The 22,416-nt window shown below is 39.6% G+C and overlaps 2 protein-coding genes across 4 annotated transcripts in view; both read left to right on the top strand.

Moving 5' to 3' along the window:
• Positions 1-22,416, top strand: part of LOC139472324 (syntaxin) — a 102,739-nt gene that overhangs the window by 72,502 nt on the left and 7,821 nt on the right. Inside the window, exons 5-10 of one of the 3 annotated variants that reach the window (XM_071254770.1) lie at positions 573-646; positions 6,483-6,591; positions 8,890-8,963; positions 9,832-9,969; positions 11,007-11,117; positions 13,761-21,473. In XM_071254770.1, coding sequence (XP_071110871.1) covers positions 573-646; positions 6,483-6,591; positions 8,890-8,963; positions 9,832-9,969; positions 11,007-11,117; positions 13,761-13,844 — 590 coding nt within the window. In that variant the 3' untranslated portion in view covers positions 13,845-21,473. Of the gene's footprint in view, positions 1-572; positions 647-6,482; positions 6,592-6,869; positions 6,979-8,889; positions 8,964-9,831; positions 9,970-11,006; positions 11,118-13,760; positions 21,474-22,416 lie in introns of those variants that run through there. The other 2 variants (XM_071254769.1, XM_071254771.1) reach the window with 2 other exon arrangements.
• Positions 1,866-3,657, top strand: LOC139472530 (uncharacterized). Its single transcript, XM_071255005.1, has one exon. The coding sequence runs from the start codon at positions 2,037-2,039 to the stop codon at positions 3,342-3,344; it is 1,308 nt and encodes a 435-aa protein (XP_071111106.1). The 5' UTR covers positions 1,866-2,036; the 3' UTR covers positions 3,345-3,657.

The raw sequence follows: 22,416 nt of genomic DNA, 5'->3' as shown, positions 1-22,416 counted from the left end.
AGTCCTGCAGTATGAGAGCAAAGTCCTGCAGTATGAGAGCATTAGTACAGGAAAGTCCTGCAGTATGAGAGCATTAGTACAGGAAAGTCCTGCAGTATGAGAGCATTAGTACAGGAGAGTCCTGCAGTATGAGAGCATCAGTACGGGAGAGTCCTGCAGTAAGAGAGCATTAGTACAGGAAAGTCCTGCAGTATGAGAGCAAAGTCCTGCAGTATGAGAGCATTCGTACAGGAAAGTCCTGCAATAAGAGAGCATTAGTACAGGAAAGTCCTCATGCAGTGGAAGTGCAGTGACTAAGTCCAGTAGGTCACTGTGTTTGCTCGCACAGTGAAGATTGGGTTTGATTCCTTTGACTGTACAGTGTTGTCGTATGTATTCCCCAGTAACCTGTGCTTGTTGGAGGGAGGGACCCAGTGAATTGGGTGGTCAGGCTCAGGATTGTCAGGTCCACACTTGATTATTAACAGGACGCCATCACTGCTGAAATTTTGTGTGGTGTCTAACAACAAACAAACAAACATACATGGTTGTATTTTATATATATATTCAATTGTTTTTTCTTTTTCTTCCAGTTATCGAACAAAATATTGAACAAGAGGAGCATTCCAACAAATCGTCAGCTGACCTCAGAATTAGGAAAACACAGGTACTGTAGCGACCATAATGCATCATTCTGATTTCATGTTAACACTGAGTTGGAGGACGGATGTTCACAAGTGACTGAATTCATGATGACTTTATGTTATAAACAGATTCCAGCTGCCCTAGAATACGATCAAATACATCCTCTGTCATTGTGGACATGCTTGGAATTACCTCCTCTATTCATTCCCAACACTTGTAAACCCTTTGAAGTTTGGTTACTTGATCAAACTAGAAATAACCCAAGTAACTAAATCTGTTAGCTGAATGTGTGACTCGGATGAAAATCAATACCATGTTCTTCTATGTACAGGCAAAGGCTGCAGGAACGCCTGGCAATTACCAGTTCATATGAGTTGTCTCCCCTTGGTGTTCCCAATTGTCTCCTGTTTTTTTGTAATAGCTGTAGTATGTTATGAGATATTTTGGATTAAATGATTTGGGGGCTGGTTGAGGACACAGAGAAGTATGATTGCTTTTTTCTTTTAAAAAAACCTTTGTTGTTCAGAGTGTCACAATGTTTTGGAGTATTGATCGCGTATTTGAAAACATTATTTCGCTTCTTTTTTTTTCATTCTGTTTGTGTATCAGGTGGTTAGCTGAATGAACCTTCACTCAACTGAGGTTTAGTGTCTCCCTGTCTCAAGAGAATAAATTAATAAATGAATCCAACTCAAGACTGGAATAATTTGGCAATCTAGATTGCCTTAACTCTGAAATTTAGCATTGTGACTCCATTTGGATTCTTTTTATTTTTGTGACATATATTTTAAAATAAATATCTTTATTTCTGGGACTGAATGTTAATCTAAGCATCTGTGATTGTATATCATTTTCCTGAATGTTTGGGAGTAGTGTTGCTCTCCTTTTAAATAGAGAACAAATAGTAGGGGACCATCTGTTTCTCTTTGTTTCGTCACTATTTTACCAAAGATCATTTATTGCAAATTATTTATCGAAAGAAAGTCAAATTATTTTTGCAGCTTATCAAAACCAATTTATTCCATCAGAGAGTCCAAGAACCTCTCAATAGGATTGGCTGACCAGCACTGCATTAGAAAGTCCCCAGGAGTTTTTGCATCAGGATGTCACTGTGGTTTTGTTGTGGAGTAATGTGTTTGTTTGTTCAGTATATATTGTATTTAAGCTATCGCCACTCCCTAGTGGGGATCCCGATGTATGCTGAGTTGGAGGCATTCACAAATCCTCAGCCCAGCGAGAAAACAAAGTTCAAGCTTGAGAATAGAATCAGTGACTTGTGCGTTCTTTGCACGAAATGTGCCTCATTAACTTTTCTGAAGCAACTATTGATTGGCCATGCTGGAATGGGAGAACAAAAATCTTCCCTGAGAATAAGGCAAAAATAAAATGATTATTTTTTTTATGTCAGTTTAATGAATGAAAATGTAGCAGTTTTAAGGGAAGAGCATCTACTTAGCATTGATTATTGTGGCTTGGCAGCTGGATTAGTAGAGGCTGTTGAATATGGGGCACAACAGGGTGATGTTGATTGTAGGACACAACAGGGTGATGTTGATTATAGGACACAACAGGGTGATGTTGATTATAGGACAGAACAGGGTGATGCTGATTATAGGACAGAACGGGGTGATGTTGATTACAGGACACAACAGGGTGATGTTGATTATAGGACAGAACGGGGTGATGTTGATTATAGGACAGAACGGGGTGATGTTGATTATAGGGCACAACAGGGTGATGTTGATTCTAGGGCACAACAGGGTAATGTTGATTCTAGGGCACAACAGGATGATGTTGATTGTAGGACACAACAGGGTGATGTTGATTATAGGGCACAACAGGGTGATGTTGTTTATAAGGTACAACAGGGTGATGTTGATTATAGGGCACAACAGGGTGATGTTGATTCTAGGGCACAACAGGGTAATGTTGATTCTAGGGCACAACAGGATGATGTTGATTGTAGGACACAACAGGGTGATGTTGATTATAGGGCACAACAGGGTGATGTTGTTTATAAGGTACAACAGGGTGATGTTGATTATAGGGCACAACAGGGTGATGTTGATTATAGGGCACAACAGGGTGATGTTGATTATAAGGCACAACAGGGTGATGTTGATTATAGGGCACAACAGGGTGATGTTGATTATAGGACACAACAGGGTGATGTTGATTATAGGGCACAACAGGGTGATGTTGATTGTAGGACACAACAGGGTGATGTTGATTATAGGGCACAACAGGGTGATGTTGATTATAGGGCACCAAAGGGTGATGTTGATTATAAGGCACAACAGGGTGATGTTGATTATAGGACACAACAGGGTGATGTTGATTCTAGGGCACAACAGGGTGATGTTGATTATAAGGTACAACAGGGTGATGTTGATTATAAGGTACCTCAGGGTGATGTTGATTATAAGATACAACAGGGTGATGTTGATTGTAGGATACAACAGGGTTATGTTGATTATAGGGCACAACAGGGTGATGTTGATCGTAGGACACAACAGGGTGATATTGATTATAAGGTACAACAGGGTGATGTTGATTATAAGGCACAACAGGGTGATGTTGATTATAGGACACAACAGGGAGATGTTGATTATAGGCCACAACAGGGTGATGTTGATTATAGGCCACAACAGGGTGATGTTGATTCTAGGGCACAGCAGGGTGATGTTGATTATAGGACACAACAGGGTGATGTTGATTAAAAGACACAACAGGGTGATGTTGATTATAAGGCACAACAGGGAATATTTCTAGGATATGGTTGGAATAGAAATAGAACATAGTTGGGATATAGCTTAAATATATACCTGTGATATATTGCTTGAATATGGGTAGAATATACCTGTGATATATTGCGGCATTATAGGTAGGATATTCCTGGGATATATTGCTGGGATATAGGTGGGATATACCTGTGATATATTGCTGGAATAAAGGTAGGATATACCTAGGATATATTGCTGAAATATAGTTGGGATATACAGGGGATATATTGCTGAAATATAGTTGGGATATACCAGGGATATATTGCTGGAATATAGGTGGGACATAACAGGGATATATAGCTAGGATAAAACATGGATATAGCTTAGATTATTTCAGGGATATTGATAAGATGTTATTGGGATATATTGCTTGTATGGTGCTGGGATGTTGCTGGTATGGTGCTGGGATGTTCTTGGATGATGTGGCAAATGATCCTTACTCCCACACAGGAGGTCAGTGCATGACCAACTTTAATCAAGACATTTGTTTTAGCGAGAATAAGCCAATGATATTTCTCCCATGTTGTGTTTTGATTGTTGTAAACAGGATTACTTTTTGAATTGTTCAGTTTATATGTGTGTTCAAAGAATTTCTGGATTCTGAAGCATCAAATCAATACCTTTATTAGCTGATTTCATAACATTCATTGCATAAAAATTCTTTCTACAGGTTCAGTTATTAAACAGAGAGTTATGTTTGTGAATGATCTGATTCATTTCACAATATTCCTCCTCAACCACCTCCATGGTGTTGTGGATAGAGCTTCTTGTACTTGTTGCGTTCCGCATTGAGGGAAGAAGACAGGGACTGGTCGGCTTGGAGTCAGCATAATGTGTCTAATGGGGTATCCATGTTAAACTGTGGCATGGTATCTCAGTGGGCTAGCACTATAGAACTGGCAATAGTCTGGACTAGTACAAGCAGGCTAACCCATGTGTGCACGCATGTCACAATATATATATAAGTGAAAAAACCTTTGAATATGACGTCAAACCCCGATTCACCTCACCTTAATCTTCATCGTGACTGCCTCTGTGGTCTAGTGGTAGAGTGTCTGCCTGGAGAGCTGAAGATTCGGGTTTTGATACCCGGCTGTGTCATACCAAAAGACATTAAATGTACTTGATGTTACCCTGCCTGAGGCTTGGCATTAAGGGACTAAAACAAGGACTGGTCACCTCAGAGTCAATATACTGTCTCTGAGTGGGGAATTTATGTTAAACTGTGGCATGGTATCGCACTATAAATCGGCATCAGTCTGGACTAGTACAAGCAGCCACACACACAAACACACGTTCATGTGTGTCGCTAAGTAAGTGCAATAACCTTGGACAAGATGTCAAACCCCACTTCACCTCACCTCAGTCTTCATCCTGGAGTCACATGACTTTGTGTGATCATCAAGCTGATGAGAACGCTTCATCTCTAAGATAATACCCTGCCTGCTGTTGCCCCTGTTGTTGGCACAGGGGGGACACCGGGTCAGAATACATCCCCAACAACCCAGGCAGGTTGAAAGAGCTGACCAAATGCTCAGGTGGTCATGCTCAATGACTTAGCCCATTGCGTGTCTTCGTAACTTGGTGGTGTCTATCATGATCACAATATCTGGATTGTCTGGTCCAAATGCGATTTACAGGCCGGCATGATACAGCCTGAATATTGCTGAGTCGGTATTAGCAACAAACAGACAAATGATGCTATCTGCAAGATGAGAGACTGATTTACAGGAAGCATGTCACTACACCCCATCAGCATGGATTGTTGCTTATACTATCAGCCACTGGATCGTCTGGTCGAGGCTCAACTGTTTACAAGCCGCTGACATTTGGCTTAAATATTTGCTGAGAATGGCATTAAACAACAAAGATACCAAGCCTGTGTTGTGGGATGGAATAATTTGAATGTGTTGAATGATATAGATGTAAATTTAGTTTAAGAATATTTTTATTTAGATTTTAGTGTATATTTTCTTCAATGTATTTATTTAGGAATCAAAGGGGGCACGGGTTGCCCAGGAGTCTAAGGAACCGCAATTCGCTGTGCAGAGTTGCATCCCTTGGACATGATAGAACGTTGGTTCAAATCCTGGGTCGCCCCAATTATGTTTCTACGTTTGTCAGCACCATACCCGTGGTCATGGGTTTCACCAAAGTTGTAAATATCTGAGACTTGCATCATTTCGGGCTTTCCTCCCACAACAAGCTGAGACGTCTTGATAACTGGAATACTGTTCAAAGCAGCATTGAATCCAAATTCACTCACTCTTTCACTCTTGGAATCCAAACTTTGTACCCTTGGCAGGAAAATTGGGGGAAAATTAAAAAAATTGGAATTTTGTTAAGACTCTTATGTTCATGAAGCTGGAGATATTTTAATATTGTATTCAACATGTTCAGTGTAATAGTGTAAAACTGAAAACCCTCTTTAATCCCCTTCCTTGGTCTTGTATCAGTGAAATACAAGTCTACAAAGCCAGAACAATAGTTATAAGTATAACAACAATGAATTGGTACTTCCAATTTAGAGTGTTGTACTGACATTGACTGCTGACTTGGGGGTGAATATCGACCTCTGAGGCCTCTTATTTTTCTTTAGTTGGTTTTTCAAAATAATTTGACCTATAATTCAATGTTGAAAGTCGAAAAAAACAACAATAAATTTTCGACTTCCAAATTAGTGCTGTTGAACAAAAAACAAACGGAAATACTATTTGCGAAACGATACCCAAAGATAATCTATTAGGTGTTTTTTGTTACAATAAGGATTATTATGCGTATTATTATGTGTATTATTATTATTATTATTAAGAAAGGTGATAAAATGTTGTACCGTATGTCTTTTTTTCATTTCACCTTATTGAGTTGCAAAAATGTTTTTTTTGTGAAAAGTCAGTTTATTTTAAAATTTATTTCAGGGTTTGGGGGTTGGTCGGTCTCATAAACCAACTAAAAAAAATACTAGGCCTGAGCAGGCCTAGATGAATCCCTGAACCCAAGCCGCCCTTATTTTTCTTTTAAATGGGTAACTGTAGGTATAGTGGGAATAATCCAGTCACCATGGTTCTATTGTAGTATGCGACTATCTCGCGTCAGTTTATTGACGCTATGGGTGATTACAACAAGGCCCAGCTTGACTACCGAGATCGCTGCAAATATAGGATACAGCGACAGATGGAGATCAGTAAGAACATCATGGGTTTTCTGTAGAAATAGATACCTTTTATTATTATCATTCAGAATATTTTGTTTTGTGCAAATCAGTTGTCTCCTTGGTTTCCAGTACCTGTTTTGCAACTCTTTGGCACGTTGGATTCTTACGTCCACCTGGTGTCAAAAAGAGTCCAGCTGGACCAAGGGAGAGAACTGATCTACATCATTCTTAGCTAGAAGCTGTTATTATTTTGAATTGCAGAGTGTGGCAGTCATTCATGATTCCTTTTCTTTTTTTCTGATACTCAGCATGCCACGTTATCACGCAAATTTGTTGAAGTTATGAACGATTACAACGCATGCCAGATCGACTATCGGGAGAGGTGTAAAGGCCGCATCCAAAGACAGTTGGAAATCAGTAAGCTGAGTTACCTCCCCTTGTTAGAGTTAGACTACAGACAGCATGTTAACTTGGCATGGGCAGTTACCGAGAAATTAATAAATTGAAATATTTAAGTAGACCATTCTATGCCATATAGAGTGTATGCATCTTATAGATGTCTATATCTGGAAATTTTTAAAAGCATGCTTGTCACTTAAATCAAAACATTAGGTCAAGCAGTAGAAAGTATTCACATAGTTGTCAGGTTCTCATAGATAATATATACATGAATGACGAGGAAACTAGAAACAAGATATTCCAGTCATGAATTTTCAAGCTCCAACAAATTGATAGAGAAGAGCATAGATTAGCATAGAAAGAGCTGCATGGAATTTTAAGATTATGAACATGATAGTGGTAGAAATGGTCTAGCAGTTAGATCCCCGCCAATATCTGCTTAATATATCACATTTGATAGATGTTTGTTCCAAATGCTTAAATTTGACAACATGCTCATTACGTTTGCGCATAAGCTAGTTAAAGACTGATGGCACCGGTGAGGTGACTCAATTCTGCATGCTGTGTATATATATTCCCTACAGCTCTGTTGTAGATTCCACTTATAACCAGGACATTCGCGATCAGGGCTCTGAGTATCTATAGCCTGCAGTTTATATAGCATATCATGCACTATTCTCATCTTTCAACACAAACTTTTAGAAGTGCAAATACTCTTATCATCTCAACCTCATCCTCCACAGATTAAGTCTATTTTTCATCAATATGGCTAGTGTTTGCTTTGTACATTAAAACTCTCTACCACATAAACAACATACTGAAAAATGTTATTTTCGTTTGAGTTTTTCTTTGCTCATGAATTACATACTCTCTTACTTATATTTTCGTGGTAATTATAATCTTTTACAGCAGTTCTTGCAACTTTGTTTATTTAAACGTTGTATTGTAGATATTTTTTACGAAATATGATAAACAGTAATGTAATATGAATTTATTTAATATGTCAAGCTGTCAGTAGTTCATTTATCAGTCAGAATGTTCATGATTTTCTGTTTGTGACCTGTTTGATAGATATTGACTTCGTCCTTCTTCCACAAAGTGGTCTCAGCACTACGACTGTCGTGACTCCCATACTCCAGTGAAGCTATGGTAGTCGTAGAGCTAGGATCACTTTGTGGTAAAAGGTAGTGTAAGTAACATAATATGTGGAATATAGTGTAATATGTAATATATTCATATGAAATAAAACATTTATAACGCAGTGATATACATAACATACTGATATGTAGCATAACACATTGATATATTGTATAACATTGATATACAGGATAACACATTGATATATTGTATAACATCGATATACAGGATAACACATTGATATATTGTATAACAAATCATAACAAATCATATTGGAGTGTTGTCAGTAAGAGGCAGGGGAATATCAGCACCAAATACCAGCGATAGAAACTAACATTTAAAGCAGACCAGTTCTTATAATGATGACAAATAACAAAACCCATGAAAAGTGCAAATTTCTACTAGTCATTATGGTTCCTTAACTATTGGGCAGTTTGGCAAGGACAACAGGACTAGTGACAATTTCTTATACTGAATACACGATAGGCTTTCTCCGTAATGGAGACGGATAAGTACACTTGGTTTATGTTAAAAGGATATTACAACATTGTTTGCGGATTCATTAGATGTATTAGACATTTCGGGAAAAATATACTGATGGATATAAATGTTTTGTACTTTTCGGGAAAAATGTATTAATCTCTTCAATATCAATCTGCTACTTGTTGATTGTCTGAGTGTGTTTGTACTCTTCTGCCTCCGAGGACAGTCACGTGTTGATAATTAGACTAACATTCATCATATTGGACAGTTCGTATTCACAATGGTGTAACCTTCTGTTTCTGCTTCCAGCTGGTAGAACAACAACCAATGAGGAACTTGAGGATATGCTGGAGTCCGGTAACCCGGCCATATTCACGCAAGGGGTATGTACCCGTCCTGGTCCTATTCACACAAGGGGTATGTACCCGTCCTGGTCGTATTCACACAAGGGGTATGTACCCGTCCTGGTCATATTCACACAAGGGGTATGTACCCATCCTTGTCGTATTCACACAAGGGGTATGTTCCCGTCCTGGTCGTAATTCACACAAGGGGTATGTACCCGCCCTCGTCGTATTCACTCAAGGGGTATGTACCCGTCCTGGTCGTATTCACACAAGGGGTATGTACCCGTCCTGGTCGTATTCACTCAAGGGGTATGTACCCGTCTTGGTCGTATTCACTCAAGGGGTATGTACCCATCCCTGTCATATTCACACAAGGGGTATGTACCCATCCCAGTCATATTCACACAAGGCGTATGTACCCATCCTGGTCGTATTCACACAAGGGATATGAACCCATCCCTGTTGTATTCACACAAAGGGTAGGTGGCACGGGTGGCCCAATCATCGAAGATGCAGCAATTCGCTGTGCAGAGTTGGATCCCTTGGCTACGCCAGAAACCTATGATTGTGGGTTTGAATCCTGATCATGTTTCTAGGTTTGTCAGCAAAATACCCGGGTTTCACTGAAGTGATTAACGTCTAAAACCTGCATCGCTTCAGGCTTTCCTCCCCCAATAAGTTAACAGCTGTGATATAACCGGAATATTGTTAAAAGCTGGATTGTCTGGTCCAGAATCAAATATTTACAAACCGCCATCATATACCTGGAATATTGCTGAGTGTGGCGTTAAACAACAAACAAACCAACACTCACGCAAGGGGTACCAATCCCAGTCATATTCACATCTCTCTCCCAGCAGCTTGTAGATATTTGTAAAATAATATGATCATCTCTGTGTTACAGATTATTATGGAGACACAGCAAGCAAAACAAACATTAGCGGACATAGAGGCCCGACATAATGACATCATCAAGCTGGAGAACAGTATACGAGAGCTGCACGATATGTTTATGGATATGGCCATGTTGGTAGAACAACAGGTATGTTGGTAGAACAAGAAGTAGGTTGGTAGAACCACGGTACTTGGGTAGAGTGACATGAATTTTGGTAGAATTACAGGTATGTTGGTAGAATTACAGGTTATTGGTAGAATTACGGGTATGTTGGTGGAACCACAAGCATGTTGGTAGAATTGCAGGTATGTTGGTAGAATTACAGGTATGTTGGTAGAATTACAGGTTATTGGTAGAATTACAGGTATGTTGGTGGAACCACAAGCATGTTGGTAGAATTGCAGGTATGTTGGTAGAATTACAGGTTATTGGTAGAATTACAGGTATGTTGGTGGAACCACAAGCATGTTGGTAGAATTACAGGTATGTTGGTAGAATTACAGGTTATTGGTAGAATTACAGGTATGTTGGTGGAACCACAAGCATGTTGGTAGAGTTGCAGGTATGTTGGTAGAATTACAGGTATGTTGGTAGAACCACAGGTATTTTGGTGGTAGAATAACAGCCGGTGGGTTAGAACCATAGGTATAGTTGTAGAATAACAGCTATGGTGGGATTCTGGGTTAGAATAGGCGAGCAGCCTATGTTGGTCTGCCCTTTCGGGATTCGGGGTTAGAATAGGCCAGCAGCCTATGCTGGTCTGCCCTGTCGGGATTCCAGGTTAGAATAGGCCAGCAGCCTATGCTGGTCTGCCCTGTTGGGATTCCGGGTTAGAATAGGCCAGCAGCCTATGCTGGTCTGCCCTGTTGGGATTCCAGGTTAGAATAGGCCAGCAGCCTATGCTGGTCTGCCCTGTCTGGATTCCGGGTTAGAATAGGCCAGCAGCCTATGCTGGTTGCAGGAGGCAACCGAATAAATCGGGGTCAGTGACTTGGTCGATTGCGTTTCTTCATACCTCAATCATGCTCTCAATATAACTCACTGGATTGTCTGGCCCAGACTTGATGATTTACAGGTCTCTGTCATATAGCTGGGCTACTGCTAAGTGGGTATTAAGCAACAAACAAACGAGCGATGCCACCTGCTAGATGAGAGACTGTTTACACGAAGTGTTGGTGTTTCAGGGAGAAATGATAGATCGGATCGAGTACAACGTGGAGCAGGCAGTAGACTACATAGAGACCGCCAAGATGGACACGAAGAAAGCTGTCAAGTATCAGAGTAAAGCAAGACGGGTAAGTTCACTGGCAGATACATCATGTCCTATGGGCAACTGATTCAGAGTAAAGTTAGACACAGGTGAGCTTCAGCAGATACATCATGCATACCCTGGAGGTAGGGACAACAGTGCTAGGTTCATGGATCAAAGGTGGGTGAGTTGTCTGGTCCAGGGAGCTATATCTGTTATATCCTGGAGGTAAAGACAAGTTACTCTTTTGGTTCAATAAATAAAGAGGGGTGAGTTAACTGGTTGAGTTAGATATATCTTATGTACTTCCGATGAAAAATAAGGGAACTGATGAAATGATAGTGAAAGTCTAATGACGACAAACGCCTTTAAAATTCATTTCGGGCATGTAGCTCAATATCAGGTGTGTCCACCATGTTGGGTGATACATGCACGAAGCCTTGATGCGTGTTGTTGATTAACTTGCGTGTGGTTGCTCTTGTTGTTGCCTGTCATTCTGCCTGAAGGACTACCCGAGCTGGCCACGTTGGCAGGTGCTTGGTCTCTGGCGTACAATCTCTGCCTGAGAACATCCCACAGATGCTCTATTGGGAACATGTCAGGGGACTTCGCGGGCCAGTCCAATGTCCATATGTCTTGTTTTTGACAATCGGTGCGACCTGGGCATGATGAGGTCTGGCATTGTCATCTTGAAGTTCAAAATTTCCACTGATAGTTCTAGCAAATGGAACAACTAGGGGTGAAATGATACAGCAAGCTCATGATACGATACATAGGTCATGATACGATATGTATTGTGATACGCATATTTATGTGATATGGGCAGAAACTTCTTGACTATTAATATTTCAGAGCAGGTTCTAAAGGAAAAAGCTGGCTGAATCTGTTTTGTAGCTGCTATTTTAGTAGTGAACTTGAAACACTCATTACAAAACAATTTGTATTGTATTGTCGCATGAAATCTCAAGATTCACGAGTGTATCCTTTCACCCCTAGGAACAACTACATGATTTAAAATTTTGTCAACATATCGCTGGCCTGTCAAATGTTCATTCACAATAACCAAATCAGTTGGTCTGTCATGTGATACCGCCCCACCCCATTACTCCAACGCCCCCATGCCAATCATGGTCAAGAATTGTTGCCCTGGCTAAGTCGCCTACAACATTTTCAATCCTTGAACTGGAAACCTTCATTTGTCTGTAAACATGATGTAACACCATTGGCACACAGCCCGTCCCTGGTGTTGCACATTTAAATCTATTGCGTAGTGAAATTAATGTATGAGACGATTTTTTTTTGTATGCCTGCCACGCCTCATTGCAATCCCACAAGTTTGACGGTACTTGTCCTACAGTCAAGAAATTACATGTGTTGATTTGCCAAACATTCAGACAACGTTGAATATTGATGACCACCTCCATCATATGCATAATTCACCATTTGGTCTGTCCATTGAGATACAAATTGGAGGCATTTTTAATCATGTGCTTACCGGTAGATTCCAAGAAAACGTGTGTACAGCTGATTGCTGTTTCTGGCTTAGTTTACGAGAAAATACACAAGGTAATCTTAATCCCTGGATGTAAACAATGCCTAGCAGAACAAAAAATCCATCTTAAACCGTAAATCAACATGTCTGGTGATTTTTTATCTCAAATTTCGAATTTGTACTCACCAAGTTTCTCATCGCCCATTTGTTAAACGGAATTCGATGAAGGGGTAGATCTACGATGTAATTTTTTTTCTGGGCTTGATATTAGATTATTTTTTTCCAAAATACTGAATTCCCTAGACGGGGGTGCGCATTATACATGGGTGCGCACTATACTCAAGAAAATGCGGTAGCTAAATTGCATGTGATTATGAGTCCCCTATAGATGCATACACTTTGGTTTCTGTATGGAAGTCTATCACGTGCTGTTCATGCAATGGGAGATTTCATTGTGATGGATGTTAATTCAGATGCAATGCCACGGTATGGTAAATGTACACCTAAACATTAGCTGTGCTCGAAACATTAGTTCCCTTGTTTTTTATCGGAAGTATACATCCTGGAGGTAGCGACAACATAGATCAGGACCCGTGAAGATCCGGGGTAGAATAGGTCTTCAGAAACCCATGCGTGCCGTAGAAGGCAACTATGCTTGTCGTAAGAGGCGACTAACGGGATCGGGTGGTCAGGCTCGCTGACTTGGTTGATGCATGTCATCATATCCCAATTGTGTGGATCGATGCTCATGATGTCAATCACTGGATTTTCTGGTCCGGACTCGATTATTTACAAACCGCCGTCTTATAACTGGAATATGGCTGAGTGCGGCATTAAAACAACAAACAAAGAAACAATTTTCATAGATCAGAGAAATACAAGAAAATAGACAAGTGCTAGAATCGATACAGAACAGTATAGAGCCACACAAAGCCTATGTTTGTACCACCCTAACTGTCAGCACTGGCAGTGAATATTGTAAATGTAGGATGTGTGAAAAGATCTTAAGTTTCTGAGCATGTTTAAAGTTCTTTTTGTGATTGTATTGCATTCCTCGACTTCTGTTCCTGTTTTTGAGATGCAGTTGTATGTAACTTTTTATTTACCCCTTCCTGTTGCCATGATACCTCTCGGCATGATATTTTTGTCATTTCTTTATTTTCAATGTTTAATGTCTTGTATTCTTCTGTTTTTCAGAAAAAGATTTTAATCATAATTTGTGTCGTTGTTCTGTTGGCCGTTGTCGCACTGATTATTGGAGTGACAGTTGGCACCGGATAGTGGCCGACCTTCACCTTTCCTTCACGAGTTATGTCATGTTTGTCACACTATTTATTGTGCTCATGTCACCATGGTAACAAGCAGGACCAAAGACTCGTCTGGCACCAACAATGATCAGAGGTCTCTGTCCCAGAAAGCTCTCCATTGTGACTTTATATTCAGTTGTCAAGATGGGGGACATTCGGAAACTAGAACTAGTCCCATTCATGTACACGAAACATTCCTCTACATGATATTAGCACTAAAGCTCACGTAAAATATTTGCAACACTTGAAAAATATAAACCTTAATTTCTGAAACTGTTGATAAGGCCACAGAATAGACGTGTCCTCTTTCAACCCATCCATAAAAGGGGTGTCAGGATGGGTGGTTCATCTTGTTTTTCCTTTTGTAGAATTCTGTTCAGTCTAGCTCAGCTAATAATCCATATGATAACTCCAAATTCTACCGAAAATTAAGGAACAATTTCGGGTTAGTAATCTCAAAAGAATTGGCACAGATAGGGATGGTGATGAAAATTAAGATGCAATTCCTGATAACACAGCTCTGACTTTCTGTTGATTCACATGCTTGGACTCGTACCAAGAATACTTGTGTTTCGGGTAACCTGACTGACGCATAACGCACTTGCGACTCAAATGATTCATTAAAGAAATGCCCGCCGCGATATTGCTCGAATATTGCTATACTCACTCGCTCACTATTAAAGAAATTCATAGTTAACATTTTGAAAAAACTCATATTTCCACATGTTACTGTTGCTGTAGCTATTTTAACACATACATTTGTGACACATTGCAGCTAAACAGTTCTAAACAAGCCATCTATGTTAAACATTGTTAACGAAAGTAGAGAATAAGATACAACTACCTACCTCTGTCGGACCATTTTATCAGAAACACAGTTGGGTTGCTTTTGGCGTCGCAGTTTAATCCTGTTTTGTACCCAGCAAATAACCAGTTCCTCTCCGTAATTACTGCCCTATTTTCTCTACCTCACTCCCCCACGACATCTGAATGTAAGGTCACAGTAAAGAGTATCTCAGTCACCTTTTTACCCCTTTTATTTGTTACACTGAGTTTTAACCAGATCGACTGAATGAGGATGTTTGTATTTCATTCTGATCACAACTGGATGTACATTATACTGTAATGCAACTCATAGAATGTTTCCCTAAAGGCTTAAGGCAGGGTAGTATGGAAGTGCCCCTGGCTTCATGGTTGCGTTGATTTTGTTTTCACTTAAAAAAATATGTGCGAATTGGTATTGTTTCCGATAAGGTTGAAACTATACTGCACAAAACAACTTAGGGATCAAGAAAATTGTTTGGGCTTATTTTTTGTAGTGAAAACTGATTTTATAAAAATATCTCCAAAAAGATTCATGATCCTTAACTTTTTTTGTTCAGTATAGATACTTTATCTTAAACCTGTGTTGACCTGTGTTGACCTGTGTTGACCTGTGTCAACCTGTGTTGACCTGTGTTGACCAAAGTCATGAGAAGACAAAAACACAGGGACACCTCAGTCATTTCTATGATGCCTTCCTTTCAATGTGCAGTGAATGAGAGACATATTGTGTGCTATAAGTATATTTTAGATATTTCTGTACATTTTGATTTAGATGTATTTTTCTGTTCAGCCTCAATAACATGTGCAGTATAACACAGTATAGACAGAAATACATGAAATTAATCAAATTAAACCAACCTTTATTAAAGTATAACAAATTTGTCATTATTAATGAGATGTTATTCAGTAAAGTAATAAAAATCTAGGGAAGCACTCTAATTAATTTTCAGTTAATAGGCCAGACAAAATATATATTTGTGGGACATATTTGTTTAGGTTAACCAGACTGCTTTTATTTAAGGGGTGAAGGCAATTTGAAAAGTCATTTTGGAGTGTTTCGTATTTGCATATTTGTGTGGGCTGTCTATAAACAAACTGGCCTTGTTAAGTATTTTTTTATATGAGATGTCAGTAATTTCATTGGTTGGAGTAAATGAAGTTTCCGTTGTGGATGATGGTGCATATGTTGTTGAGGTTATTCAGGTGTACAGTTTGTGGTACAGTGTACAGACCGTGTACACCGCGTGGTGCACATTCTTCATTGCTCATTGTGTACCCACTTGTTGATTTACTGTTTTACTCATTTACTGTACAGCTCTGTACAGACTTGTAGCCATAGCAACCAAATGTCACAATAGACCCACAATAATAACCATAGTTACAACACTGCAAGGATGACAGGTTCTGGTCTATAAGACCTTGGGGCTGTGATGGGTCAACTCGTTTTCTCTCAGACTGATGTATTGGGCCCCGTTCCACAAAGTGATTGTAGCGCTATGACAGTCGTAAGCCTATGTTAAAGTAAGGGACTTACGATAACCTTAGCGTTACGATCACTTTGTGGAACAGGTCCCTGGAACTAAGCCCTGGGCCTATTGACAGGTTTGAACACTTTGTGGCTCCATCATTACGTGTCAATATGTGCAATATGTGGAGCCTGATTCTGATGCTGTGAGGGGGCATGGGTGGCCCATTCATCCAAGGCGCTGTGATTCTCTGTGCAGAGTTGTGTCCCTTTGGCACACCAGAAACCTATGATTCTGGGTTCGAATCCTGGTTCGCCCCAATTATGTTTCCAGGTTTGTCAGCACGGTACCCGTGCTTGTGGGTTTCACCTAGGTGCTAAACGTCTGACACCTACATCACTTCGGGCTTTCCTCCCACATCAAGCTGACATGCCGCGATATTACTGGAATACTGTTCAAAGTGGCGTTAAACCCAACTCACTCACTCACTCTGATGCCTTGAAAACGCTGAAATATTGCTAAAAGCAGTAAACCTTGAAACAATACTCACTCACTGAAGAAATCCATGTGGTTGGTTCTGCTTCTAAAACATTTTCAAAAAACAAACCTTGAATAACGAATAAACACAGTTATCTCTTATAATATTATCTAAGAGAACTGAACTTGTTGATTCTTTTTACATGGCATAACAATGATACTTCTAAATCTCGGATTGGCTGTAAATAATAAAATAATTATAGCATCTATATACCAATCTCTTCCCTCGTCACTTCCGAACACATACACTTTATTTCATCAAATGTGATATTCAAATGAGGAGTCCCGATCGAAAACCGAAACCATTGTTTTTGAAGGACCCACCATCTTGTTTTCTAAAACCTGTACCATGTTGTGAAATGAAAACAAACTGGTGATAAACGAAGAACACATGATAGCAATGGTAACCGCGGCTAGCACGATATATGTTTTCGATGGTGTTAATTGGGGCAAAATTCTTTGTAGCCTACCTGCTCCCTGGAGAGCCAACAGTTGTCCTTGCAGTGTTGCCATGGTTACTGTCACAGTAGTTTCAGGGTAGTACACGTGATGTGTGTATATATGTATATTATTATCTTAACTGTGGTGCAACATTGTTTATATCAAAAGAGTTCATAACACAAACATGTCACAAAAATAGATGTTGTTAATTCTCCGGTCACGTTCCTGCATGACGAGAATAGTTGACCAGGAGAAATGAGATTGTGTCATTTTCATGAACACATTTATTAACTTTGAAAACTGATTTTAATGACTGAACTTCGAGTTAGGCATAAAAAACATCATATTTGTGGGCTAAATTGTTTTAGTTGTAGTTCTGAAAACTCCCGTATTTCAAGTTTTCACCTATTCATGGCAATGGTGCTGTTAGGAGTCTGTGAGTGAGCCGTATTTTTCAATCAGTATTTATGAATCGTATATGACAATGTCACAAACTGTTACAATATAAAAACATTCCAAATATTCCCATTTGAATCATCAGTGTATCTATAGAGTTATTTCCCATGATACCCAAAATGACCTTCACCCTGCAACTGTCTGTGTGTCCTTGACCTCTAGACAAGTGTGCAAGGACATTTTCTCCAGGCAATATCTGTCTGTCCAAATATTTACTTGTGTATTTGTGGATATTTATATACATGATTGTAGGAAATCACTTACCTAATTTCTCGGGCATTAGTAGGCTTGTCAGAATGTCATAATGAGAGTGCTATGACTCATGCTAGGAATAGCTGACCTCTTTCTTATAGTGATTGTAGTGCTAGGCTGTTATAACTGCTATCCTTGAACACAGACCAATGGTTGGCAGACTGAGATGGCCAAATCAGGGCAATAAATTATTCTGGTTGAAATTGAAAAGCGCCCACTTGCACAAAGTGATCTTAGCTCTCAGACCATCATACCTCCTCCATTAATATTGAATGAGTCTTAGCGCTACGATACCTTTGTGCTCGTGGGCCTGGGCCCACTTGCACAAAGCGATCTTAGCGCTAAGATGATCGTAACTCTCATACCTTAATGTAGGCTTACAATAATCATAGTGCTAAGATACCTTTGTGCTCGTGGGCCTGGACCCTGTTCCACAAAGCAATCTTAGCGCTATGTTAAAGTTAAGGTAAGGGAGTTACGATCGTCTTAGTGCTATGGTCGCGTTGTGGAATGAGGATCGGTATCCATGGTCACATTGCTCTGTGGGATGTCATCCTGTAAAACCACTTGATGTGAGTCTGTTGAAATCTGTCGGGAAGTAATATTGTTTCAGTGTGATTTCATTCTGATTGCAAATTAACTTCATTCAACTGGCCGAGATTACATGTATTGGTTCACAACAATAGAGAAACATGAATCTAACAGATAGCACCTTCACTGTTAATTGAAAATATAGAATTAAAACATGTGCTTAGGTTGAGTTGAAATAAACAGAGCAGGAGAAGCCCAGATGATGACAATGGCTTGATGCAGCTCAGGTGATAGGACACATAATCAAATAATATTTGTTTCGAAAAATAAAATTATATATTTTGTAACAGATATTAAACTTGACAATAGTAGAAAAAGGCTTTGAAAGGCTGCCTTGAGTCAAGAAGAGTGACCACTATTCTCTATGTTGGGAATTTACTGTACAAAGTCGTTTGACTTCATTATAAATAGTTTTACAGTTGTTATGTGAACAATTATGTGATCAAATTAAATCAAAGCTTTATTCAAGTGTATATACTATATCCCATGTTGTATTGTGTCACAAATAATTCTATTTATTGTTAAAGATAATTGTAATGGCAAGAAAGTATCTACGTATGCCATTCCTAAAAGTTATAACGATTAGTCCGTGACGCATTTATCTGAATCATGGTACCAGTAATGATTGGTTTGCAAAACGCTTTGAAATCGAAAGATTCCACAGCTTTAAATAAATTTATATAATTATATATTAATTTTCTTCTTATTCAACATTTATCTGAATATGCTAATTTGTTACCAATAAATTGGCTGAAAGGTGCAATATCAAATATATCTGATGAATAAAACAGATATGTCCCTTCACATATTGGGCATTAATGAAAGGGAAATCCCAACTGGGCTATCAGCTAAAAATAGATGTAAAGCAGGCAGTGTACATACAGCAAGGACTATATAAGGACTTATTCCAACAATCATAATGAGAACAAGACCCAGCTGTGTGGCTTACATTGAGCGCTTGATGGTTGTACTGACTTAAAACAACTCAAATATACTACTGTAAAAGTTTAAATTTTATCATAAAAGTTGAAATGAAAAACTGTTTAATATAAAATATGAAGTTACTACTTTTTAAAACTAAGAAATTAGGGGTCTTTCACAAATTGTTATCAATAGACACATTGATTGGTTTGTTTTGTAAATATATTCTTTTTTTTTCTTTCATTTCTTTCTTGACTCTTTTAGAGGAAAGAGGAAGAATAAATATGGAAATATGGCTCATTTGTGTTAGTTTTTCTAATTGGAGTTAGTAGTGGCAATGGGCAGAAGGCAGTAAGTATTTGGTCTCGTAAAGGACCAAACTCTTCTACCTACTTGCCATTTCCTACTGACCAACAATATTTGGATCATCAAATTTTTAGCATGGCTGTGTTTATGTTTAGATGAAACATTCTTACCAGTTGTGAATGTAAATTTTTTTAATTGAGTGTGTAAACAAATTATTTTGATCATAATATGAAAAAAAACATTGTTGATAGAAACAACAATATTCCGATTGCAAATCTGATTTCTCGAATTTGTGTTTGTGCAAACTACATCAGCTTTGAACAGTGGAATAGAATAATGATAGGACATGCTGTAGTGGGCTTCCAATACACAGGACATTGTACTGTGATACATGGTTGTATATTTTGTTGTTTATTTTGTTTTCATTTGTTCTATTTAATAACCTGATATGGACAGTAAGCTCCTTGTAAGAGAGATCTTCACATGTCGACTTTAGGGAAGTAAAGTAGTGTAGTTTTTAACGATTCAGTTTTTAGAGTAAAATTGATAAAATGAATTTAATTAGCCTCCAATTGCTCATTTAGTTGTATATTATAGGATATTATTTTTGTGTGGAGTTTTGCTTGTTATTGAGATGATGTATGAGCTGGATGCTGTCTCAGTGTCAGCAGCTGTACCTGTCCTTAGATGAATCACACTGTTTCCTCTGCACTGTCATGTTAGCGGCATGTGTTTGTTTAGATATAATTTTGTCATTTTTCTGTTGATTCCTCATTGTAAATCTGTTAGACCAACCCATTTCCATTCTTTATTTTCTGTGAATGTAGCACGCTCAGACAGACGGTTTATTCCATCCCCAGGGGTGATGGGCTAGTTCATTGACAGACCAGGGTGCTGCTAATCTGACCAGGAGTGCTAGCTCTGTATGACAGGTGTGGTAACAGTGTATACTGGGCAGGATGGTATCCCACAAGCCTCAGGTGCAGCCACTTGCTCTACAGAGTTGTGTCCCTTTGTTTTGAAAACTTCTCAGCTGGTCCGTGGTTCAAACAGTAGAATCTCCCTGATCATGATTCTAGGTGTGTCAGTACCAACCTGTCCACATGTGCTTTCACAAAGTAGTTAATTATTTGTAGTAGATGAAAAGTTGTAATTTAATTGATATGCTGTTGAAAGCAATGTTATAAGCAACTCACTCAAACACTTGGCCTGTTTCTCCATGGGTAAAATATAGGATAGGTCCCCAGTACCCCACAGCTTGTCTTTATTTGGTGTAAAATATAGGATGGGTCCCCAGTACCCCATAGCTTGTCTTTCCTTGGTGTAAAATATAGGATGGGTCCCCAGAACCCCACAGCTTGTCTTTCCTTGGTGTAAAATATAGGATGGGTCCCCAGTACCCCATAGCTTGTATTTCCGTGGTGTAAAATATAGGATGAGCCCCCAGTACCCCACAACTTATCTTTCCTTGGTGTAAAATATAGGATGGGTCCCCAGTACCCCATAGCTTGTCTTTCCTTGGTGTAAAATATAGGATGAGTCCTCAGTACCCCATAGCTTGTCTTTCCTTGGTGTAAAATATAAGATGGGTCCCCAGTACCCCACAGCTTGTCTTTCCTTGGTGTAAAATATAGGATGGGTCCCCAGTACCCCATAGCTTGTCTTTCCTTGGTGTAATATATAGGATGGGGCCCCAGTACACCACAGCTTGTCTTTCCTTGGTGTAAAATATAGGATGGGTCCCCAGTACCTCATAGCTTGTCTTTCCTTGGTGTAAAATATAGGATGGGCCCCCCAGTACCCCACAGCTTGTCTTTCCTTGGTGTAAAATATAGGATGGGCCCCCCAGTACCCCACAGCTTGTCTTTCCTTGGTGTAAAATATAGGATGAGTCCTCAGTACCCCACAGCTTGTCTTTCCTTGGTGTAAAATATAGGATGGGTCCCCAGTACCCCACAGCTTGTCTTTCCTTGGTGTAAAATATAGGATGGGTCCCCAGTACCCCATAGCTTGTCTTTCCTTGGTGTAAAATATAGGATGGGTCCCCAGTACCCCACAGCTTGTCTTTCCTTGGTGTAAAATATAGGATGGGCCCCCCAGTACCCCACAGCTTGTCTTTCCTTGGTGTAAAATATAGGATGGGCCCCCCAGTACCCCACAGCTTGTCTTTCCTTGGTGTAAAATATAGGATGGGTCCCCAGTACCCCACAGCTTGTCTTTCCTTGGTGTAAAATATAGGATGGGCCCCCCAGTACCCCACAGCTTGTCTTTCCTTGGTGTAAAATATAGGATGAGTCCTCAGTACCCCACAGCTTGCCTTTCCTTGGTGTAAAATATAGGATGGGTCCCCAGTACACCACAGCTTGTCTTTCCTTGGTGTAAAATATAGGATGGGTCCCCAGTACCCCACAGCTTGTCTTTCCTTGGTGTAAAATATAGGATGGGTCCCCAGTACACCACAGCTTGTCTTTCCTTGGTGTAAAATATAAGATGGGTCCCCAGTACACCACAGCTTGTCTTTCCTTGGTGTAAAATATAGGATGGGGCCCCAGTACACCACAGCTTGTCTTTCCTCGGTGTAAAATATAGGATGGGTCCCCAGTACACCACAGCTTGTCTTTCCTTGGTGTAAAATATAGGATGGGTCCCCAGTACACCACAGCTTGTCTTTCCTTGGTGTAAAATATAAGATGGGTCCCCAGTACCCCACAGCTTGTCTTTCCTCGGTGTAAAATATAGGATGAGTCCCCA

Source organism: Haliotis cracherodii, unplaced genomic scaffold, assembly GCF_022045235.1.
Source record: "Haliotis cracherodii isolate W230 unplaced genomic scaffold, xgHalCrac1.p SCAF_24, whole genome shotgun sequence".
NCBI classification, from domain to species: domain Eukaryota; kingdom Metazoa; phylum Mollusca; class Gastropoda; order Lepetellida; family Haliotidae; genus Haliotis; species Haliotis cracherodii.
The sequence above is the reverse complement of the archived record's forward strand: the minus strand, read 5'-3'. Positions and strand labels throughout refer to the sequence as shown.